General features: G+C 37.8%; 2 protein-coding genes across 2 annotated transcripts in view; one reads left to right on the plus strand and one right to left on the minus strand.

The window, feature by feature from the left end:
• Positions 1-1,028: 1,028 nt before the first annotated feature.
• On the minus strand, positions 1,029-5,517 carry LOC114364221 (putative adenosylhomocysteinase 3). Its single transcript, XM_028320257.1, has 4 exons — positions 5,488-5,517; positions 4,369-4,536; positions 2,312-2,410; positions 1,029-1,300 (listed from the first exon to the last, which is right to left on the minus strand). The coding sequence occupies exons 1-4, from the start codon at positions 5,515-5,517 to the stop codon at positions 1,241-1,243; spliced, it is 357 nt and encodes a 118-aa protein (XP_028176058.1). The 3' UTR covers positions 1,029-1,240.
• A 3,625-nt stretch (positions 5,518-9,142) lies between these two features.
• LOC114364333 (Organic anion transporting polypeptide 26F) overlaps positions 9,143-24,456 on the plus strand; it is a 58,749-nt gene continuing 43,435 nt past the window's right edge. The window contains exons 1-2 of the mRNA XM_028320455.1: positions 9,143-9,280; positions 20,096-20,252. Of these exons, the coding sequence (XP_028176256.1) occupies positions 9,173-9,280; positions 20,096-20,252 (265 nt within the window). The 5' untranslated portion in view covers positions 9,143-9,172. The remainder of the gene's footprint in view (positions 9,281-20,095; positions 20,253-24,456) is intronic.

The raw sequence follows: 24,456 nt of genomic DNA on the forward strand, positions 1-24,456 counted from the left end.
AAACATTACTATGAGGTCTCACAGTGCGCGTGGACGCACAAGGTCACACACGAACCAATCACAGAGCTCTATTTAACGCTGTGAGTTCGATTTGCTGCTTCACTTAAGCAAGCATCGTTTGTGAATACGGGCGTAAGGCAATGCTTTTTAGTTGGTTAAAATTTTTCACTCTTCATTACTTTTCTAACGGATTTTGATGCGGTTTTTTTAATAGATAGAGCGATTCAAGAGGAAGGTTTAAGTATAATTATTGTACCTTTGCGAAGCAGGGTCGGTTCTAATATCTTCATCATCATCATCATTTCAGCCATAGGACGTCCACTGCCACAGAATAAGTAATAGTACAGGTACAGAAGGATTACTCCGCAAGACGATTTAAATAAATGCGAGTCTTGCTACGACGCGATACAGTGGAATTCAGCTCGCACAGCACTACGTACCTACAATTTTATTCACCTACAAGTTTTGTCTCTTTCTATCGCGTGCCTCTGAACTCTTCTTACGCTGTTAGGGTTGCTGTCTAGTGAAAAAATAATTAATCTACTTATTTGTAATGACCTACGTATGTAGGTAAGTATACATTCATTATGGTAAACCTTTGGAGAGGCCTTTGTCCAGCAGTGGACGTCATTTGGCTGAAACAAACGAACGCATTCTGAGCAGTAGTCATGGTAGGTTAGGTTCCTATACTATCCTAAGAATTATTGATTACCTACATGGCCAACATACCTTCTTCTTCTTCAGCATCTTTGGGAAGCGAAAAAAAAAGATAAATCCGGTAGATTACTTTTCGAATTTAAACACCCGAACGCCGCACAATATTTCTTTCTCTTTATGTCCATTTTTAAATAATACCTCGATCATAGAATTATAATCATACTACAACGCACGCCAGCGTCCTGACGAGCGCGCGCGTGACACTCGACTGATATACCCGCCGGCGGGGCGCTTCGCTGTAGGTAATTATCGGATGTACCGCGCGGAGTGAGCCAGGCCTGTCACTGCTGAACATAGGCCTCCCCCAATGCTTTCCATGTTGATCGATTGGTAGCGGCCTGCGTCCAGCGCTTTCCTGCTACCTTTATGATGTCGTCGCTCCACCTTGTAAGTGGACGTGTGTGTGTATGTCTAATATACATAGAAGTAATAGTATGCACATTATTTCCTAGGCCCGTTTTAGGTAGACCCAATTCCACCCCCAAAAGCGTCCCCTATTTGCTACAACTAGTGACTAGTTACGCTAATATCGGTAGTAGTTCGGTTTGAACGGACCCAGCTTGTTCAGACCCAGGTATTTTGCCTGGAAACAGAAAAAAATAGTGATAAAATAAGGTCGATAGATAAATAAATCTTCAGTTCGCACAATATGAGTACAAAAAACAAACAATAAGATAAGGTATTGAGTTAATTACACTTTAATGCTGGACGGATTTTGATAAGACCTTAGCCAGTCTGAGTGGGGCTATAGACAAACCGGATGGGGACATACACAACAGAATGGGGACTATAAAATATCTAATACAGTGGGACGATAGACAAAAGTGTGGAGCCAAAGACGAAAAATAGTTATAGGGTACAAACCGAATAGGACCATATTCAAACAGAACGAGACCATAACCAGTGTGGAGCCATAGACTAGTAAGTGAGGCCTTATACAAAGAAGGACCATAGACGAGTAAAGTGGCACCATAAAAAAACGAGACCATAGACAAATAGAGTGGGACTAAAAACGGACTAGCGCCATATACCTACAAACACAGTGAGACCATAGGTTCCAAAAGTTAGGGTGAGCGTATAAGTTAAAAAATCTGCGGCCGTTGAGAGAATGCATTCCAGACTGCTCGATACGACCAATAAATATTATTATTTATGTATGTATATTTTATGCAGTATAGGTTAGTGTCCGTGACTCCCTCTCGGCATGGGGCACACTGAAAACCAGCGTCGTGGCCTCCCTCACCGGGGGCCACGGCATATGCTGAGTGGGGCCCCATTGCGATGGGCATCGCTGTGCGACAGGGTGGCACTGCTTAGTTTACTTTCTCTTTCATTGTATGTTTTATGTCACCTCTGTCTTATTTGCTTTTTTTTATTGTACCTCTTTTGTCTTTTGTGATGTCCATGGCAATAAATGTTTCTTTCTTTCTTTCTAAATAATCTTGACTGGAGAAGGGGGGGCGCGGAATTTTTGGTATGGTCAAAAGGGGGCGGGTCTCAAATAAGTTTGGCAACCAATGCCATAGACAAATAGAGTGGGGCTAAAGACAGAGTGGGGCAAAAGATAAGCACAGTGAGACCATAGACAACATACCTGTTCGTCCGTGAGTTCAGTGAGATGCGCATCGAACGTGGGTAGATGCAAACTCGCTACGTACTCGTCCATCTTCTTTGGCAGTAAGTACACGTCAGCCTGTCGAACAAAACAGATTATTTTAATAGACTATGTATATAGTACAAAATCATAGACTTTATTCAACCCTTTGAGTCAGGGAACATACCCATACTAAGTGACCCGTACAAGGGGGAGGGGGTTTTTAAACATACGACACTTGAATAGTTATTTTAAAGATTATAGTCGCTTCTCAAACTAAACAACTTGAAAAAAAACGAACTGCTGGATGGGAAATCTCGCACTATTTCGAGCTAAGTTCAATATGGCGTGCAACATTAATAATTGGGTATTTGACACCATTCCCCAATAATTCTAAAGCAAAACTTTTTTTAAAAAGACACTTCTTTCTGGTCTTAAAAATTTGATTAATTTTTAATTACCTGTAAATTAAGATTTTTGGTTGCATTGTAATTGATAAAAGTAGTTTCATTGAGTTGACAAAATTGTGACGTCACATGCTAGTATTGCCATACAAAATCTATGGGAGAGTCTCGTTTTGACAGTTTTAAAAAGTACGTCAATTGATTGGTGGTGTCAAATACCATATTCTATCGATGCACCACTACAGTAGTCATCAACCAACAGATGGCGCTGACACATGAGTGACTATGGCATACACCGCGCCTACAATCCTGCATTGCGGTATCAGAGTTTTTTGCCCTGACTGGTACATATACAAAACCGAGATGGTAAATGATTGGCCCTTGGGTCTTGACCACAACTGCTCGGAATGAGGGCTATCGTTTTTATACTTAACAGTTGGCACCCCTGGCGATTGACAGGACACTCTACAGTGGCGCCATCTTGATGAGTGCAAATGCGATAGTCCTCCTACCACTTTAGCGCTCACCAGTTGGCGCCACTGTCTCCGCTACCAGCAAGTGACAGAACCTTACTCTACAGTGGCGCTAACTGGTGAGCACTAAAACGATAGCCCTCATTCATAGATGACTAGCTTTCCGCCCGCGGCTTCGCCCGCGTGGAATTTTGTCTGTCACAGAAAAAATTTATCGCGCGCGTCCCTGTTTCAAAAACCGGGATAAAAACTATCCTATGTTCTTTCCCGGGACTCAAACTATCTCTATGCCAAATTTCATCAAAATCGGTTGCGAGGTTTAAGCGGGAAAGCGTAACAGACAGACAGACAGACAGACAGACAGAGTTACTTTCGCATTTATAATATTAGTTGGGATACGGGACGAACGCCCGCATTCACAAACGATGCTTGCTTAAGTGAAGCAGCAAATCGAACGCACAGCGTTGAATAGAGCTGTGTGATTGGTTCGTGTGTCCTGTGCGTCCACGCACACTTTGAGACCTCATAGTAATGTTTGTGATGATGGTAAATCTTGGGGGTGAAATGACAGTTTAACTTTCCCCCGGGACAAACTTGGCCTTCACTGGTTGGGTTGTTGGCGGTCAAGCTGTAGATCCTGGCTACACAGGAGTTGCAGCGGTGGGAACGAGAGGTGGGAATAGTCCCGTAAATGACCTGCTGATGATGATGATGATGAAGGCTCACCTTGTATCTGTTCTGCGGCGCGTTGTAAAGCTCGATGAGCGCGAGAGCCTGCGTGGCCGCAGTCACGGGCTCATGATGATCTTCTGATGATGATGATGATGAAGGCTCACCTTGTATCTGTTCTGCGGCGCGTTGTAAAGCTCTAAGAGCACGAGAGCCTGCGTGGTACAGTCACGGACTCATGATGACCTGCTGATGATGATGATGATGATGATGGCTCACCTTGTATCTGTTCTGCGGCGCGTTGTAAAGCTCGATGAGCGCTAGGGCCTGCGTGGCCGCGGTCACGGACTCATGATGACGTGCTGATGATGATGATGATGATGATGGCTCACCTTGTATCTGTTCTGCGGCGCGTTGTAAAGCTCGATGAGCGCGAGAGCCTGCGTGGCCGCGGTCACGAGCTCATTATGACGTGCAGATGATGATGATGATGATGATGATGAAGGCTCACCTTGTATCTGTTCTGCGGCGCGTTGTAAAGCTCGATGAGCGCGAGGGCCTGCGTGGCCGCGGTCACGGATACTACGAACGATGGTAGAGACGAGCAGCACAGGTTTGCTAGTCTACCCTCCGCTAGCAGCACTATGCGCTTGCCGTTCGGCCATATTATGTGGTCTACCTGTGGATAAAGGTGAAAAGTAAATAACACCGGTCAACAAAAAAATATTTTTTTTTTGCGCATGGATTTTACTTATTATATTCTGATTATATAAGCAAATGTATATAAAAAAGTGCGATTACAAATCGAAAATATTTGCTTTTTAAGAAGTTATAGCGATTTGAATTTTCCATCTTCATAGTAGAATGTCTCTCAAGATGCACGTCACATTCTCATTGGTATATATTTATAGATAACTAGCTTTCCGCCCGCGGCTTCGCCCGCGTGGAATTTTGTCTGTCACAGAAAAACTTTATCGCGCGCGTCCCTGTTTCAAAAACCGGGATAAAAACTATCCTATGTTCTTTCCTGGGACTCAAACTATCTCTATGCCAAATTTCATCAAAATCGGTTGCGAGGTTTAAGCGGGAAAGCGTAACAGACAGACAGACAGACAGACAGACAGACAGAGAGACAGACAGACAGACAGAGTTACTTTCGCATTTATAATATTAGTTGGGATTATGGGGGCTTATTCGCAAGAACAAGGGGCACGCTTTCATCAAAATATAGTGGGATTTGAGAAACGACGTTACCAAGGCCAGTATACTAAAAGCATGATAGGGTTAGATTTTTATGAAAAAAATCTTCTATGGAACATGACAGGAAATTAGAACTTTTCATTTTTAATAAATATTTGGACTCTATTTTAATTTTTCTCTTGTGAGAATGAATCTTAAATGGATGTTTGTTATGTTTTAATAATAAGAAAGAACGAAAGAAAGAAAGAAAAAGTAATATTTAGCAACAAATTACATCATCTCTATGTTCATGTTTCAAACATTCATTGATTATGAATTTTTCTATTTTTTACACATAAAAGCAAATTCAGAACAATTTTTTGTTGTTATTCTTGTTTCTAGGTTATAAAGCGATAAAAATAAGCTATGCATAACCCGTGCGCTAAAATACTGTAGACAGTTGTAATGTATCTTGGGACATTTTTACACAGCGCCATCTAAAGCCGTTGCCGAGCACGTAGAATTGTGTCCAATGACCCCACGCTACCCATCCTTATATTGCTGTCGCGCTCGCACACTCACTGCGGGCGCGCGTCGCACAGTCGCGACAGCAATATAATTACGCGCGAGCGATAAGGATGGGTAACTTGGGGTCATTGGACAAAATTCTACGTGCTCACAGATCGGGCTTTAGTGTCTCCCCTCGAGTTTCGCCTAGTGTCTCACCTGGCTTCTAACCGTCTCGCCTGGCTTCTACCCGTCTCGCCTGGCTTCTAACTGTCTCGCCTGGCTTCTGTCTCGCCTGGCTTCTAACTGTCTCGCCTGGCTTCTGTCTCGCCTGGCTTCTGTCTCGCCTGGCTTCTGTCTCGCCTGGCTTCTGTCTCACCTGGCATCTGTCTCGCCTGGCTTCTGTCTCACCTGGCTTCTAACTGTCCCGCCTGGCCTCTAACCGTCCCACCTGGCTTCTAACCGTCTCACCTGGCTTNAAGAGATAGGAGTCTTTCAAATCTAAGGGTTTCACATAATAAAATGTGTTGTTATATAATTAATTATGTAAATTCAGTGGTAGTATTGCATTTAAAAATAGTTCATATTAATGAATTTATTTCATTCCTTTAAATTTAGAATAAATCTATGTCTACAATTTGGCTTTTGTACAGTTGTCGAATATACATACTACTCCCCTCAGGTGGGAGGTACTCCAACTTGGCATGGTTAAGTTTAAAATGGAATTTTATAACCCTGATCCAGGACAAAATAGTAGTAGGTATCATTTAATTTTGTTATGTTAGGTAAGCCATTTATTTTAGTAGTATTTAAGTCTACCAGTTACTGGCACCTTGGTGCCTATCTGCTGAATAAAATTATCATCTCCGATTCGGTTGATGATAGTTGGGTCTCGGGTTAACCGGAGACGGCCCCGCGGCGCAGGCGGCGGCGGCGGAGCCGGCGGCTGCTGGGCTGGCCGGGGTTCACCCACTGCTCAGCGGCTGCCGCTCACAATGCCCCCCTTGCGTTTAAAGTCTGATGAGTTGTAGACGTGCTGGGCTGGTATTACTGAATTATATTAGTCATAGATGATTTCGAGTGGTCTGATAAATCTGAACCAAACAAGAGATTCGTTTTGATAAATATTTTATGATATCTCTTTTTTTTCTTGCTAATGGAATTTGTGATAGCGTATCTTCTTGACAGTGATTCTCTAATGAGTGTCAAAAAGTAACCGCCAGCATCGCTCAAGGTTTTCATAATTCCTTACGGAATATTATTCCATTTGTGACATAGCTAGGTCATCAAATCATATTGAAGGCTCGGTGAAATCAGTTGCAATAAGGATGCGTACAGCAAACAGAAGCAGAATCAGATGTTCAGTTGTATTGCTGCCTTTGTTGAAGTAATTATTATGCGCAATTTTTAGCAAGTAAATAATGTTTCATCAAGTCTTTTTTATTTGTAGGTAGGTAATCCATTAATCAATATTTTCCAACCTGTTGCTAGATCCTTGTGAAAGTCTTTGAAAGGCTTTGTCTTGAAAAATACCCGGTATTTTCGTCTGATGTAGGTAATTATTGTATGCTATTTTAGTAATACTTCACAATAAAGATTTTTGTATTTGATAGGGTAATAAATTATAAATACCCCATGTATATTGTATATTATTATATTTATAATTATGTTATACTATTTTACGACGTGTTGATACGTCTACCCACGTTATATGATAATACGTTAGGAAAATAATCAAAGCAAAATGCAATCAGTTTCAAAATGTCTTATCCACACACGATATATGCCGGGATAATTAATACGCTCAAAGGCAATAAAGCATCCACACACGATATACGTCGGGATGTTTATGTATTTTGTATAACACGATTTTTGTACGTGTAGTTTAGTATCCACACACGATATACGCCGGGATAAGCAATAAATCATCCACACACGATTTACGTCGGGATGTTTATGTATTTTGTATAACACGATTTTTGTACGTGTAGTTTAGTATCCACACACGATATACGCCGGGATAAGCAATAAAGCATCCACACACGATTTACGTCGGGATGTTTATGTATTTTGTATAACACGATTTTTGTACGTGTAGTTTAGTATCCACACACGATATACGCCGGGATAAGCAATAAATCATCCACACACGATTTACGTCGGGATGTTTATGTATTTTGTATAACACGATTTTTGTACGTGTAGTTTAGTATCCACACACGATATACGCCGGGATAAGCAATAAAGCATCCACACACGATTTACGTCGGGATGTTTATGTATTTTGTATAACACGATTTTTGTACGTGTAGTTTAGTATCCACACACGATATACGCCGGGATAAGCAATAAATCATCCACACACGATTTACGTCGGGATGTTTATGTATTTTGTATAACACGATTTTTGTACGTGTAGTTTAGTATCCACACACGATATACGCCGGGATAAGCAATAAAGCATCCACACACGATTTACGTCGGGATGTTTATGTATTTTGTATAACACGATTTTTGTACGTGTAGTTTAGTATCCACACACGATTTAGTCGGGACACAAAGTATTACCACGGAGGGTAGTTGAAAATATTCATTTTTAATACAAAAAATAGAAATTATTCACATTATTTCATAACAATTTTAAAATACACGATTCACAACTTACCAGAATGTTTTAAATATGTATGTATGTATGTCTGCAAATCTGCAGTGACTGCACGATGGAGACAAAGATGTTTTTTCTGGTTCGTCATCATCAGATAAAACTATAATTTGTCGTTGTCTATGTACATACGAGGTTTCTTAACAAACTTTTCACCATATCACTATTATCACCATTACTTGATCGTTTCCTTTTACCCATTTTTACGCTAAGTTATTTTTATTGAAAAAGTACGTGTGAGTCGGACGAACACCAACACAAGTAATGACAAGAAATATGGCGGACCGCGGAATGTACTACGGTGCTGAGGAGTCAAAACACGTACTTTATTATATTTAAAACTTATATTTTTAAATAAATATTCTCTAAAAGTGTGATAAGGACGGCATCATCCCAGGTACTGCTGCATGTAAAACATAATCATCTTCGGGAGAGATACGAAGTATAATTCCTTGTCTACAGTCATACTACAAGTTATATTATAGTACTTGTTTAGAAATTCTTAAAACTACACTCTTAATTAGCGTTTAAGTCTGCCTTAAGCGTTGTCTTAACTCTGTCTCAGTGATTTCCAAAGGATTGTGCCCTTTTTTGCTTACCATTGTCTTGGGGCATAACTTCAAGATTTCTTGAGTGCGACTATTGTCTTGGCCAAGACAACGGCTGGAATTAGGCTACTAGTCTTCAAGATATCTTCAATGCCTTATGAAGATAATCTGTTGCTACTTGGGTTCTCAGCACTTGCCATATGTTTGCCTCGAAGCGCTGGTAGGGCTCAAAAGATAAGGAGACATGTAAAGTGCCCCATAAAGGCTACTTTTTCTTTTTTTTTTATTTACTATATTTTGACGTTCCTAAGTGCCACTTGTGGTCTAAACTGAATAAATATTTTTGATTTTGATTTTGGCTCTGAGCAACAAAAACTGTTTTATTGTAACTAGTATATTTTTGTTCTCCAGGTTCCAAGATGGCGCAGGGCGGGTGCGTGAACAAAGCCTTCGAGGGCGCCGACGACGGCTTCCACACTATCGACCTCCGCGCCAACCGCGACGAGCGCCACGACAGATTGCACCCGGTAAATAAAACATCTCTAGAATTTGGACTTCTTAGGGCAATAATTAGGGAAACATGCCCAACGATATTAGTGCCAGACTGGCCGACTCGAACTGCGAAGAACGCTGTGCGGTGGTTCGAACCCCGTCGGCTTTTGGACTATTGTGGTGTGGTTAAACCACTCCTGACACAAGTATTTAAGTTAAAAAAGGTCTATTAATTTGTGCAATACTAATCACCTACTTAGTATGTAATGTAGATACCTACCATAGTAGAGAAGATGCCATGTGGTTTCGGCAGAATAGAATCGGATCTCCCCTAACTATTCCCATGGATGTTGTAAGAGGTGACTAAGGGACAATATTCGAATATCAGGCTTCCCCAACCCGTCTGCCCAGTGTGGGGAGTGTAGATCAAATCCTCCATTTGCTATTAAATTGCCGTCATTTCGTAGTGGAGACTTGTGACCCTTTAATATCTTTTAAACTGATAATGAAGTACATAGCCACAGTATAACAACTCCTAGACCAATTATTAAGATATTATTTCTTTTTTTAATTTAATTGGTATTGCTATCACTAGCTCATTGAGTTGATTGCGAGCGAGAGAGAAGAGCGTAGCCCATGATAAGGTTGTATGTGCCAGTCACACTCGTATTGTTTATAATGCCGACCGAGAACTCTTTATCAATAACTTTTTATTAAGTTTCGCTTGTCCTGGTATCTATGGGTCATATTACCTTGAATTTGATTGGACTGAATGCCGGAGATAAATTGAGATGTTATTTTGCATTTAGGTGCCTTACATATGAATTAGCAATTTAAATGAAGTTAGAGAAATTGGTTTCAATTTTTAAAATCCATTAAAAATATCGCTAGATCTTGTTAAAAGCTCAATTAAGCTTTTTTAAAAATACGAGCAATAAAATCACCAATATTATGTACTCCTAAAAACTTTTACGTGTAATTTTTATAAACTCAATTATACGAGAATATCGTAGAGCTTTCTCGCTACAAGCGAAACAGGAAATTCTTTTATTCGCTAAAAGGCTTCTTAAAGCAGCCTCTCACTCGGCCACTCTCGATTTCCCCCAAATGCCATAAATATGGCGCGAATTTAATTTTGTTCCAAATTCAAATTAAAGTCACGTCAAGTTGCCGCACGTGCGCAATGCACCGCGCAGAATACTCAAAAAGTTCAGAGTTTACATGTTGCGTAATATTGTCTGTGACCCAATACGGACGTGGGTGATTTTGTAATGCGACTTTCTTCTGTTCTGGTTAATTAATAAATGCAGATGGCGATGAAGCGGAACTGCCCCAATACTTTCATTATAAAAAAGTTTCATTGTCAATTTTATTGCACAAGCCCGCATGACTTGCATTATTTTAACCATTTTAACAGCCGTTCTTTGTGGTCTAGTTAGGAGGAATTTAATAGAAAGTGCATTTAATTGGCACAGTTATTAATGCCATAGATAGAGTATAAAGTAAGTTCGCGCCTTGGATCCGCGCTAATACAAAATTAGTATGTAATGTAGTATTACTATGCTGAAAATCGACATAAAGTTAACAAAGATTGTTGAACTGACCGTATTCTTAACATCTATTGTAAAACAAATCCTTTTGCAACCAAATGTAAGCTTACACAGTGTCAATGTTATTTCTTAGTTAATTTGAAAGAAACATTGCTAGGTTTTAATCCGGACAAAAGGTGCTAGGGATATCATAATTTATTTATTTAGCATGTTAACAAAGTTGACGAATTACAGTCATGTGTTTTAACTTCGTATTTCATAAAAAGCAAAAAGCTACTCGTATTACCGCAGTAACATTTTAGAATAGGAACTCAAATATTTACAATATCTCTTATGGGCATTTCTACGGAGACGACCGATTGACCTACTGGGGCGAAAAAAGTACCTTTAAAATTGAAGTACGGTCTTGAAAAAAATCACACGTATTTATAGGACTCTTGCCTTGATGGAGAGCATATTTAAAAGACCGCCAGGTTTTACATCTCGCCTTAAAAAAATCTGAAAGTTCAAAAACGGGCGAAATTTGGCTTAAAACGGAGTGTCCGGTTTCCAGAATTTACTCGTTTTTGCTTCATAACTTTGGAAATAATAACTTCCCCATTATGATACCCACATTCACGGAACAAGGGATAGTTAATAAAGCCATATATATGAGTTTCTTTATTGTAATTCCTTGGGTTTTACTACAGTAACACATTTAAATTTTGTCCGACGTGTGTGCCTCAATTCCGTGATTTTTACTTTTGTGCTCCTATATCACTAACTACGCACAGTACGAACGCCCTCGGCTGATTCCCACAAACTAGCAGTTGCGCCCGAGTTTTCGAGTAGTGTAAAAGAGAGATCTGTCGCTTTGAGGAGCATTTTTCAGAGGTTTGAAATCACTAAAAAATTTTGGTCACTGGTCATTCCTCAAATCGGTGTGCGAAATTAATAATGTTCAGGAAGTATTTAATGAGATTACTGCTGAATTAATTGAGTGTTTAAGTGATATCTGCCATTACGTTTTGTAGAAATTGTTGTAATTTATAATACTTTCGAGTTATTTGATGGATTGTGATATTTCCTCAATTCCGTGGATCTCAATTCCGCGGAATATGGGGCATCGAATTGAGAAAACGTCTACACCGAATTGATATTAAATGAAAATGGAGACAATAAATTGTTTGTGTATCTTAAAATGTTAATGAAATCAGTCTAACATAATAATAGGGTGAACTACCAATCATTGGGCACTACCAGTCATAAGACAGACGACAATAAAACATTTTTTTTGAGGTTTCATAAAAAAAATGCACTGCTACTGCTAGCTTAACAAAATAATATAAAACAATAGTTCAAAACATTAGTAAACGATGTTAGCAGAAGTTTGAAAATTTGTACTTTAACTTATCGCAACGACTTTGAAAACAGAATGTTTGTGTATAACATTTTCATATATTTTTTAAATCTATCTTATTTGCTCATTTCTTGTTATACTAAAGAGTTATTGTATTTTGTATATAATTTAATAATTATTGGTTCCACAAAACACAGTAATGAGTTATTGAGTTATGGATATTTGCTGTCCAATAATTAATAGTTTTTTGTTTGAAAACTAGATAATTGACAGGTAAAACGACAACTCTGTTCATCATAACTTAAAGAGCAAGAGGCACAAAAATAATGGGATATGTTTGAAATCGTTTTTTACTAATTGATAAAATTATTTTCTTTCAATATAATTCATTATTTTATTTTTCGTTCGTTCGTTTCAGCCAAATGACGTCCACTACTGGACTAAGGCCTCCCCCTAGGATGTCATAGCAGCCGGTCGTGCGCTGTCCGCATCCAGGTTCTTACCTCGATCATCACCAGATCGTCGGTCCACCTAGTGTGAGGCCTGCCCACTGGTCCGTGGTTTCCACTCGAGAACTTTTCAGTCCCAACAGCCATCATCTGTACGAGCTAAGTGCCCCGCCCACTGCCACTTGATTTTTTCAATTCTGCGGACTATGTCGGTCACTTTGGTTCTCTTGCCGATCTTTTCATTTCTGATTCAATTACACAGGAAAATTCCGAGCATAGAACGCTCCATTGCCTTTTGGGCCTTCTTATTAGGCTCATAGTAAGCGACCACGTTTCAGATCCATACACCATCACTGGCAACACACACTGGTCGAAGACTTTTGTCTTGAGACACTGCGGTATTTCAGACGTGAGATCAAAGTTTGACCTACCTATCTGGACTCTTTGTCCCAGATATACACAATTGTCAACAACTTCAAGTGTAGAGTCTCTAACCTTCAGAGGAGTGGGTGAAACACGGACATTTGACATGATTTTTGTCTTGTCCATGTTCATTTTAAAACCCATTTGTTGAGAGGCTCAACGGAGGCCATCGAGCATTGTGCCTAGATCTTCCAAGGTCTCAGCCATGACTACGATATCGTCCGTGAATTGGCTTCTTGGTCTTCTGTGTAATCTGCCGTAGCGTACCTGTGTGTGTACCATAATACTAAAGTCTTTTCAGAAGGCTGGAAGTCGTCGAGTCTGCGAGCGAGATGATTCGTAGGGACTCTCGAAAACAGCTTGTAAACACGCCTCAGAAGTAAGATGAGTCTATAATTTTATCACCACACTTTTGTGTCATGCCGAAGGCGTTTTTCCTTCGAGGATAACGGAATTGAACTGCTTCTGTAGAGCCTTTAGTACCGGCGAAGCTCAGCCGTGATGCCGTCAACACCCGGTGCCTTGTTGTATTTCAGCTGTTTGAGAGCTATTTTAATTTTGTACAAACTGACGTCCGGTATATCTTCGGTATAGTGTCAGGTCAATCTAGCTCTTGGGTCTTGCTATATTTGTTTTATGTTTAAGGTTAAGAATAATTAAACTAAGAGGAGACCCTGTGTTATGTATTTATTTTATTGAAATATAATTTTATTTTTATATAACTTTAATAAAATAAAATAATATATAAAAATTAAGAATGATTCATAGTTCCTTATTAAAAAATTAAACATATTGATGAGGATTTTTGTTTAATTCCAATGGATAATTCAGACAATTAAACCTAAAATGAACCATCTAACTACTATTAGTTAGATGGTTTTGATATCTGACTGCTAGTCTATACCAGCAGTCAGATATCAAAAGTTTTAGGTATTTATTATTTTGATTATTGAAATACATTATGTATATCTACATAATGTCATCAATTCTATGTTCACGGAGCGATTTTTAAATTTGGAGATTCATTTCTCAATTCCGTGATTCATTTTCACAATTCGGTGCTCTCTCAATTCGGTGCTTAACTATTCTCATAAACCACTTCACAATATTTAGTGACAATGCTATTTTTACATTCAGAATGGAGTAAACTATACTTTTTTGTATCGAAACTACTTAAAAAGCTAAATATACATTTTAGCACCGAATTGAGAAAAATAACACCGTGCTGTAGAAATGCCCTTATAACCCACGTCCATTAAGGAACCACTTATTTGTCTCCAAGCTTAGGGTGTACTGCGGGCCCTTTTGTTTATATACAGTGGCGGGCCATGCCGACTCCCAGTTTCCCGCGTAGGGCGAGTCGGGCGAGTCGTCCTCACCACCCGTCTGGACGAAACTTTTACGACACGCTCTTTTCGAATTTGGAATGTTTTGAAGTTTGTTTTTTTGTTTTTATTGGAAGCTGCCAGTGTGCTCGAATATGGTAAATGAGTTTTTTTAAATAAGGTTTAGAAAAAACTTAGCTTAAACTGTGTTGACTTGAAGTTCATACACGCCTTTGAAACTTTGGAGTTTTCCCCGCAATATTTTTTCCATGCTTGCTTGCGAATCATATTCATAGGTGGTTTTTTTAAAAAATTCTAACTGAAAGAAAACGATTTACAAGACTTACTTTAATTTATCAAATTACTGTAAAAAATAAATTAAATCGACGTCAAACATAAGTAGGTAAATTAATTCATTTTCACCTTACGTTAATACCAAATACCTAATTATTTAAAATATGAAATGTAATAAGAAACGAAAACCACAAAATATAACAGAAGGTAAACTCCATACTAAGCGCGCTCGAGCCACGCACACATAGACACCGCTCACGTACGCGTTATTAAGACTGTCTTGGACGAATGCGAGGCGCGACTGCGTTCGCTTGAGTGACGCTGCTCACGCGTTTGTGAAATTATTTTGTTTGTGCGAAAATTAGTGAACAACAAAAAAGGGGTAATATAACATTTGATAAGTAGACGGTTGCTCACACTCAACATTAAAAACTAAATTTTTGGTTTTAAACTACCAGTTGATTCCGGGAGGTAAGTAAGGTATTTATTTGTATTTCAATAGTTCGTTTAACGTTGATAAATTGAAATCCAACTTAATTATTAGGAATAGCGAATTGTTTTAAAGAGGTTTTAGGAATTATTGGATAATAGTGTCAACCACTCAACTACATACTACTTCCTTCTCGTGTATTTGTTTGCAAACTATTACTTTCTATCATAACGAAATAAACGCAACACATGACAAGACAACCCTAGTGCGACGGCCGAGCGTGCGAGCGAGCAAGGTATGCGAAGCGAGGTACATACATGAGTTTACCTTCTGTTATATTTTGTGCGAAAACTTAAGAATAAATATTAATGAACAGTTTAATCAACATTACACGCGTGAAATTTTGACACGAAAATGCATTAATATTTGGTGTAAATCATTTTTTTAGTGTAAATATTTACTAAAATTATAATTTTCTTTGAATTAAATTATCATAAAACTGCACAATCCATTTGTTATGTTTAGTTTTTCACTACGGCTTAGCGAAAAATATTTGTCTGTAATTGACAAAAGAAAACGCGCTTTTCATAATAGAAAAAATTGACATAAATAGTTATCTGACTTATGAAATCTATCATTCAATGTTATTTATTATAATAATAGTAACAAAGTTTATCAGATATCTTTATAAGGCAGTTAACAAGACATTTCTGATTAAATTGACTTGTTATTAGCAATAAGTAATTTTCTTTAAGTAGCCAGCCATAATATGCGTATATCAATTACTTTTGAGTTTGGACATTGTACACCTATACATATAAAGCCTAGTGATTTTCTAATCAGCGTGAAGGCCACGGCTGGTCACTGGCAGGCCGAAGCAGGTCGTTGCCACAGGCTGTCGGCCATCGGTCATCAGGCAAACTTATTACTATTCTTGTACGTAGCAATTGAAAGCACCATAGAGCCCGATTCTAGGAAATTATGTAGGTATATTACATCAAATCGCTTTTATCTTTTTTCATAGGTAATAAAATTAACGTGTCGTAAAAATAAATTAAAAGGATTTATTACGGTAATGCAGTTGTGATGACGATTTAGTAAACCGTTTATTATGTGGTTTTATTTATACTAAGTACTAAGTAAGTACATATTCCTTATTTTTGTCTCATCGTAAGTACTTACTTGAGTGTAAGCTCCTCATTGTAAGTATTGTACAAACATTATTTGAATTAGAACCCACACACACCTAATTTGAGATCCTTTTCCGTGTGTTACTGTGCGTGACTGTAATTACAAACTACATATAATATGGATTCGGAAACCATTTTAGTTCTAGTTTTGTGTTGAAAAATTCGTCATTAAAAAGTTTCTTAGATTTTCATTAGATAAAACGCCATAGCTGTAAACTTATAATTTACTTACTTTATTTGTGAACTTTAGTAGGTTATGATGCTATTGTTTTCAAACTAAGTATGTTTTTTTTAGGGCTGATTTTTCAATCCTCGGATAACTTATAACTGAAGAATAATTTTGGCACAATGACAGTTTTAGTATGGGAAATATGTCAAAATGACAAGGTTATTCTTCAGTTAAAAGTTATCTGACGATTGAAAAATCAGCCCTTAATAAAGTAGAAGTAATTGTTATTTAATGAAATGGCCTCTACCATTCTCCTCACCAATCTTACGAACCCACAAAGTTTTATCTTCGTACGACCTACAACCAATATTTACACAGGTTTTCATACGTGCCTATTACAGATACTACACTGCCGACAACGGCTTGACTGAACAGATTGTTTTAACGCTATATCCTAACGGTGCTAGCATTAACTTGGTGTCTCATCTTAAACCAAGACCGAGGCCGGATGATCACCGACCCCACAAAGCTTAACAGCTATTAACCGGCACAAAGGCCAGGATGGCAGCTGTTGCGAGCCGCATTGTGTCGCTGATGTATGGACTACGTGATAGCGTGAATGGCAAGCCGATTAGTGTATTCAGTAGGTCTAAGGCGGCTTCCTCATTTGGATGGATAGAGGGTATCAGATTCATAAGCCTAGTAAAGATTGATAATACACTACACAGCGTTTAAATACCCTAATATAAATTTTGCTATAGATAGGTATGTAAGTACTAAGTACTTGTTTAAAAAAGTTAATATTTTTGTTTTTATATTCATGAAAACAAAATACTAAAAGCAAATATTTAAAGATACATAACATTAAATGATTACATCTCGTGTTATTCAACTTGTATATCAGAGGGATTACCACGTTGGGCGCCAATTAGAATAATTACGCGGACTAAATTTATCTTGAATGAAAAAGAGATCCTAATTAAAAACAATCGATTTGTTGATGACCTGCAATGTTAATGAAGTATCGCTCAATGATTTTGTTATTGTTTTAAATTATCTTTTTTTAATTAAAGTTACCTACTGTTTAATCATGTGGGTTACGTAAGGTCAGAAACTTATTAAAAACTTTATCACTATTCCACCAGGTATTATACCTAACAGAGTCTAGTTTAGTTAGTAATGACTACAACCTTGTTTAATTATCTTTTTTCTGCACTTATCATAAATAATTACGAGTGTTTGCTTTTATTACTGCACACTTGTGAAGCAATTGTTGCGTGAGCGACATCATGTATGCATGCAAATAACTTGCCATGCATGATTGTACTTTATTATCTTTCTATAACGTGTTCATTAAAATGTTATACTGTCACACCATAATAGTCGGCGATGCACGACAGTCGTTAAAACAGAATAATTAAATGTGTCACTTAAACATAATGTAATAGATACTACGTACCTATTGAAAAGCTGCTCTACTGCCACTTTCTACGGTTGCTTTTGGTTATGCCATTCTGCTACAAGTAATATCAGCTGTTTCTGTTCCAAATTAAACTTGAGTACCTACCGTTTTGCTAACAATACTCGTAGATATAGAGACTCATGAGACTCTTTCATGAATACATGAACAGACACGTAGGTGGATAAGATTAAATAGGTCCATTTATTCAATCGGTTCATATAATGAAAGCTATTTACTTACACTCGTGATTCAACGTCGTAGGGATGGCCGTTGCAAATCAACAATTTTATCGAATTCGATTGTTTTAGGATTGGTTGAAATGCTCCATAGACCTTCATTTTCTAGAGATTTTTTAATGCATAACAAGGCCGCAATCGCACCTGGTGTTAAGTAAGATGCAATATAGGATGGTACAAACTATCTGCCCTGTACGTGCCTATTCACTCTCGCCTTGAAAATGATAGTGAGAATTATAATTATTGGACTAGCTACTTATTAGTTATTATAATGCAAATTAAGTCGCAAGTTTATCTACTTTACCCGCGAGGATTTCAGTCTGTAACAAAAGTGAACATTTTACACACTATTTTTGTATAACATTCTTATTTAAAATCCAATCTATCTCTACATTAAAATGAATCAAAATTAACCGCTAAAGTGTAAAAAAACCTGCATGAACACGTAATAAAAGGGCCAACAGAGTATTTTCTTAAATTATAAAGTTACAATTGATTTGAATTATAAATAAATCTTGGTAGATGTTGAGTAATTGACTATCGCTATCGATGTTTAGAGTCAAAGGCTCCCAACCTTTATATCCTTAATTCGTGCAGTCAGCCCGCCCACCGAATCCGGCGCAGCACGCATGCCGCATTAAATCTTTATTTAACTATTGTAGGTATGTCTGTCACAAATGTATAGACCAGTTCCGGTCTCCGACTCCACTTGTGGGGAAATTAGTGTAGGACGAACAGTAATTTATTGAGTACTAGCTTTTGCTCGCGGCTTCACCCGCGTGAAATTTAATTTGTCACAGATCGTCATAAATTATAGCCTATATGTTATTCCGGGTTATAAACAATAATACTGTAAAGTTTCATCAAAATCCGTACAGTAGTTTTTGTGTGAAAGAGTAACAAACATGTTGACATCCAGACCAGACATCCATACAAACTTTCGCATTTATAAATTAGTAGGATTAGTAGGATATGATTCATTTTGGAATGTAACAAAAATTGTCTAGTGACAAGACATCGTTCCAACTTCTCTTTCTTTAATTTGAAGATACGAAAACAGGTCCACTAGTCCGTTTTTATAATACTTTCGATTTCGTGATCGCTTTGCAATATCTCCAAGCTAAACAATACTGTAATTAATGTTACACCTGCGGCACTAGTTACTCACTAATTACAAAATAATACTACAAATATATTTATCGATTTCTGCACCAAATCTTAATTGTTTTGATTGGTCATTGTAGGATATTCGACATTCTACAGTAATTCGTGTTCTTTCAAACAGAATAATTTTCCAAACCCGTTATTTCAGTAACTAGGTTTGAAAGTAGAGACAAGTGGCGACCTCATTGTAAGGCCATTGCCGTTCGGTTTCAATACACTCATGAATTTTTCAGTGATCTGAACACAGTTTACCTAAATGTCATTTTCTCTATTATTGGAAGTTGTTAGTAAGTAAAGGTAGAGTGCGCAGTGTTATCCTCAATGAAGTGAATCTAGAGTTCTAGACTCTTAGACACAATATTAAAAAAAATGTTGAATTTCTAATCAATTTATTGGGAAGTTTTCAAAGTCATTTTGATCAATTTTGTTAATTGGGATCCCATTCACTGTACGCATTAAATAACTTTTTATGAATTGTCTCAGTTAATGTTCCTGGGGAACAACATAGCGTAGATATAGACTCTTAAAATAAAATTACAACACAATATTATTGTAAAATTTAAACTAAACTTTTGCTAAATGCATACTTATCCTCAGCAACACGGTGTTTACCTAATTGAAAGTTGAGAATTATAATAAATATGTTTCGTTTGCTTTAGCCGAAAGACGTCCACTGCTGGACAAAGGCCTCCCCCAAGGAATAATATAAACTCATAATCAAAGATTTTTGCAGTCAGAAGTGGTTTTGACCGGGTTTTACTGTAACATGACATGCTACTTACACATTGTATAAGTATTTAATTGGAATTTTCTTTGCAGCCGGACCCAGAGCCGCCCTCGGACGGGCCCGCGGCGTCCCCGGACAAGCCCCGGGCCTTAGACTGCGGCTGGGGCGTGTTCCGGCCCGCCTGGCTGCAGCGCTTCCGCACAGCCAAGTGGGCGCTGTTCTGGCTGTGCTGGGCAGGCGCTATACAGGGTGAGTGGCTGAAGCAGACTAGATAAGACCTGGACCAGGCCCGGTTAAGATACTAGACCCGGGTAAGATCCGTACTAGATCCGGATTAGATCCGTACTAGACCCGGATAAGATCCGTACTAGACCCGGATAAGATCTGTATTAGTATTCCCCCGGGACAAACTTGACATGCACTGAGTTTTTATCGGCGGTCAAGCTGCAGATCCTGGCTACACAGGAGTTGCAGCGGTGGGAACGAGAGGTGGGAATAGTGCTGAAATCCGCAGTAGACCTTAATGACATCGGAAGTAGATCCGGATACGATCCGTACTGAGTCCTGATATTAACCGAACTAGACCCGAAAAAGATACGTACTGAAACCGTAAAAGATCTGGAAGCAAGCCGACTTGGACAGCATATTCTGGAGAGCTTGTATAAAGTCTCGTCTATGTGTGTGTAGCACAAAGCTAGGGCTCTAGCTATCTATAAAGATAGGATAGCGTTTGTTGTTTATCTACCTACGGGAAATGAAAAATTACGTAGAAACAAAAAAATAAATATCGTTTTAAACACCTAACAAGACCTAAGAGTAAGATAGTATTAAATTAATTTCCATTCCTGTTACTGTAGTATGTAGTTTATCAAATCACAATAGTCAAATTACAACTTAGCATAACGGCAGCATAATTACCTCTCACACGGTGTTATTACTTACAACGTTTTTTTGTTTGTCATCACGTCGCATGTCAATATTTATATGCTCTTCGCAGCAACGAGTCGAGTCAGTGAATTTTAAATGTATATTTTAATTTTTTACTATTTATCATCACGATATCACCCGTGATATCACAAACTGACTATTTAGACAGTTAAAAGATAGCCTTTTTTATTCATTTATATCTATCACAACAGAAATTGAGTAGCAAAAACACAGGTGTATTCATTTTACGTAAAAACTAACAGAAATAATTACACAGAAATAGATAAATTACCCACAGTCAATTACCGACCGCTTTAGTGTAACTAGATAGAGTTATCGAACGCTGAATGTAAGACAAAACAAGTGATTGACATACTTATAACAAGTCTATAAAACGACTATGCATGTAACCAAGTTTTCGTACATGTAGCTAATACTAAACATACTTACTTACTTTCGTCACAATGATTCTAATTGCAACATTAAACATTTTCTTAGTGTTTTGATGATTAAGTTTAATATGTCTGCCTTTAAGATTGACGAGAGGAGGAATCTATATCTCTTTAAAACGTCTTTAAGAGCGGAAACATGCAATTATTTCATAATAGGTACCTATTTATAGCTTATTTAGAGGAGTTAATTGGGATACCATAAGGACATAACTTTAGAAGAGCTAATAATTAAGTGTAAACTTATGAGTGACGTTTAGTTATAATAGGCTAGATGACAAAATTTCAATTATGTCCGTCAGACAGATAATTAGAAAATATTAGACGCATATTTTATTTTCATTTCATTATTTTCTTTCATCTATACTTATAATAAATCTGTAGAGAGGTCAATTCTGTACATTAAATATATTTTCAAAATAACTATCAGGGGGTGATTAGTGATCGATACTGATGCCAAAAATGCAATCAGTAAAATTTTTGTCTGTCTGTCTGTCTGTCTGTCTGTCTGTCTGTCTGTCTGTCTGTCTGTATGTTCCTTATAGAAACAAAAACTACTCGACGGATTTTAACGAAACTTGGTACAATTATTCTTCATACTCCTGGGCAGGTTATAGGATACCTAGGAATTCCCACGGGAGTGGGAATTAGCGGGAAAATCGTTTTGTATGAAAAATCTGAACCGCTTAAGTTAGACGCTTGAAATTCGGCATGCAGGTACCTTAGTAAACTTAAAGCTTAGTTACAACAGGATATTGCAAAATTCCCACGGGAACGGGAGTTAGCGGGAAAAAACATTTGTATGAAAAATCTAAACCGCTTAAGTTAGACGCTTGAAATTTGGCATGCAGGTACCTTAGTAAACTTGAAGCTTAGTTACAACAGGATATTGCAAAATTCCCATGGGAACGGGAGTTAGCGGAAAAAAACATTTGTATGAAAAAATCTAAACCGCGTAAGATAGATGAAGGGGGTAAAACGGGATCCACGCGTACGAAGTCGCGGGCGGCCGCTAGTAATTAAATAATAACAGTGCTACATCGAGTTGAAATGGTGCGATACGTCACGCTTCAATAGAATTTTTACTCAAAAGTGACGTCACGCGACATTTCAACTCAATACATATAATACTGTAATTATTCGATTAGGGAAAAAATAAAAAAATATTCGTCCAATATTTTCTAATTATCTGTCTGACGGACTAAATAGAATTTCGATTTCATTAACCAGTCATCATCCCTATTAAACAACCTTAAAATTAAGCCCTGTGTGTATGATACCTGTTCAATAGTGTATTGGCGACGAGCCTGTTATTGAGAATGTATGTCATAACACGCGTCATAATGGCCCATTAACACCGCGTTTGGTTTCACCTCGCGTGCGCAGACGCAGATTGCGTCCACAATTTCTGGCAGGGCTGTCTCAAAAGACTTAATGTAGGTTTAGGTATTTATTAATTTCACTGTATCATTTTCTTCCAAAGAGCATAGTTACATAAATTAAGCTTGCATTCCTCACGAAGACAGTTCTTAGTCCTCTAAGAGTACCTAATATTCATAACTTCTATACTAGGATTTTTTTTGTCTTAAAAGAGGATATTTTTTTTATTTATCATCACCATTATTATGAAGTATTTCTTTCCCAACTTCATGACTGTGTTCCTAATTTAACTAATTTTCATTCCATTCGGTAGTTTGGTAACCCTGTAGGTGATATACCGTGATACGCAAATAACTCAAATCATTTTTCTCGCTAAAACCAGTGCAGTGTCGCAATTTACTACTAGAGTATGCTAATTACCTTACTAGTCAGATAATTATAAATCAAGCTGTTGAAAGTGCTGGTTTTAATTTACTCACATGAAGTCGAGGTCTTTACTTTTTTAAATCAATGAAATTTATGTTAAAATAAATTGAAATAATTTTAAAAACTACTGATAGGTATTCGTTCTTTAAAAAGCCGTTAGCGTTTTCTGTATCACAGGCCATTTATAGTTTATCTATTTTTATAATTAGAATTAAGTATTTATGACAGTTATTTTTAACATGAAGCAAATTAAATAATAAATGACCATTGTAATCACTTTTCACAAAAACCTTTATTAATTCTGCTAAAATTAAAAAGTTTACATTCCCCGTTCCTCGAAATTCAGCAGCACTTAATTCAAGTCATTCGCACCTCAAAATGGCCGCTGTTCCCGCCTTCATTAACCGCGCAAACACCGAAAAGGGCTAATGAAATAATAAAACACTGTAATTAATATAAAAAACACAAACTACAGCTTCCTGGGGGAGCTAACTAGATTTGGGCGATTTGCTCTTGGAATTAACTCGGGGCAAGTTGGGGCGAGAGCGGGTTATTTAGGAGCCATTTTAGTGTTAATTAATTGAATTTTGGCGCCATTTTCGTTCAATCAAAGACGATAGGTGAGGTTCTAATGCAATGACCAATTAATAGGTTACGTTTAAGTTTTTGTGTAGTGAATAAAGTTTTTAATTATTTTATTAGACAGAGCTCGCATAAAGTCAACGGTATTTTTAAAACATACGGTCACCATTTTCCTTGCTGTTTTCAACCTTCGTTTATACAAACCTCTATGGAACACGTTGATGTATAAAAAAAAGAAAATTGCAATAGAGGACAGAAATTAGTCCAGTCAATGAATGCCTTAACGACGGTGTAGAGAGAAATCCGTGGAACACAATTTCTGACCTCGGGACTTTATTTAGCCTAGTTAGGTGGTGAACATAGCAAAAGTCCCCGCCCTTAGCCCTTGAGCCGGCGGGGAGAGGGGGGTTTAAAGGTATAACTTTTCGGTTTTTCGCTTAATCCTCGGAAACTATGCGTCCTAGTGACATGACTACTATGAACCAAAAAAAGCTTATTCAATTTGCTACAGGTGAGACCGTCATGTTTTTCTTTATCTTGTATAGTTTTTACGGCATCTGCTCTAGAAGGTCTGTAAAATTGGAAATTTTATTGTTGTCTTACATGTTCCTTTCAGGAGAAAATCGACTAAATCAACATTGAGCAAACACTATAGACACGCGGGAGCATGTTAAGCCTAGTTCCAGGGA

Source organism: Ostrinia furnacalis, unplaced genomic scaffold (assembly GCF_004193835.3).
Source record: "Ostrinia furnacalis isolate ACB-3 unplaced genomic scaffold, ASM419383v2 OfSCF0416, whole genome shotgun sequence".
Taxonomy (NCBI): domain Eukaryota; kingdom Metazoa; phylum Arthropoda; class Insecta; order Lepidoptera; family Crambidae; genus Ostrinia; species Ostrinia furnacalis.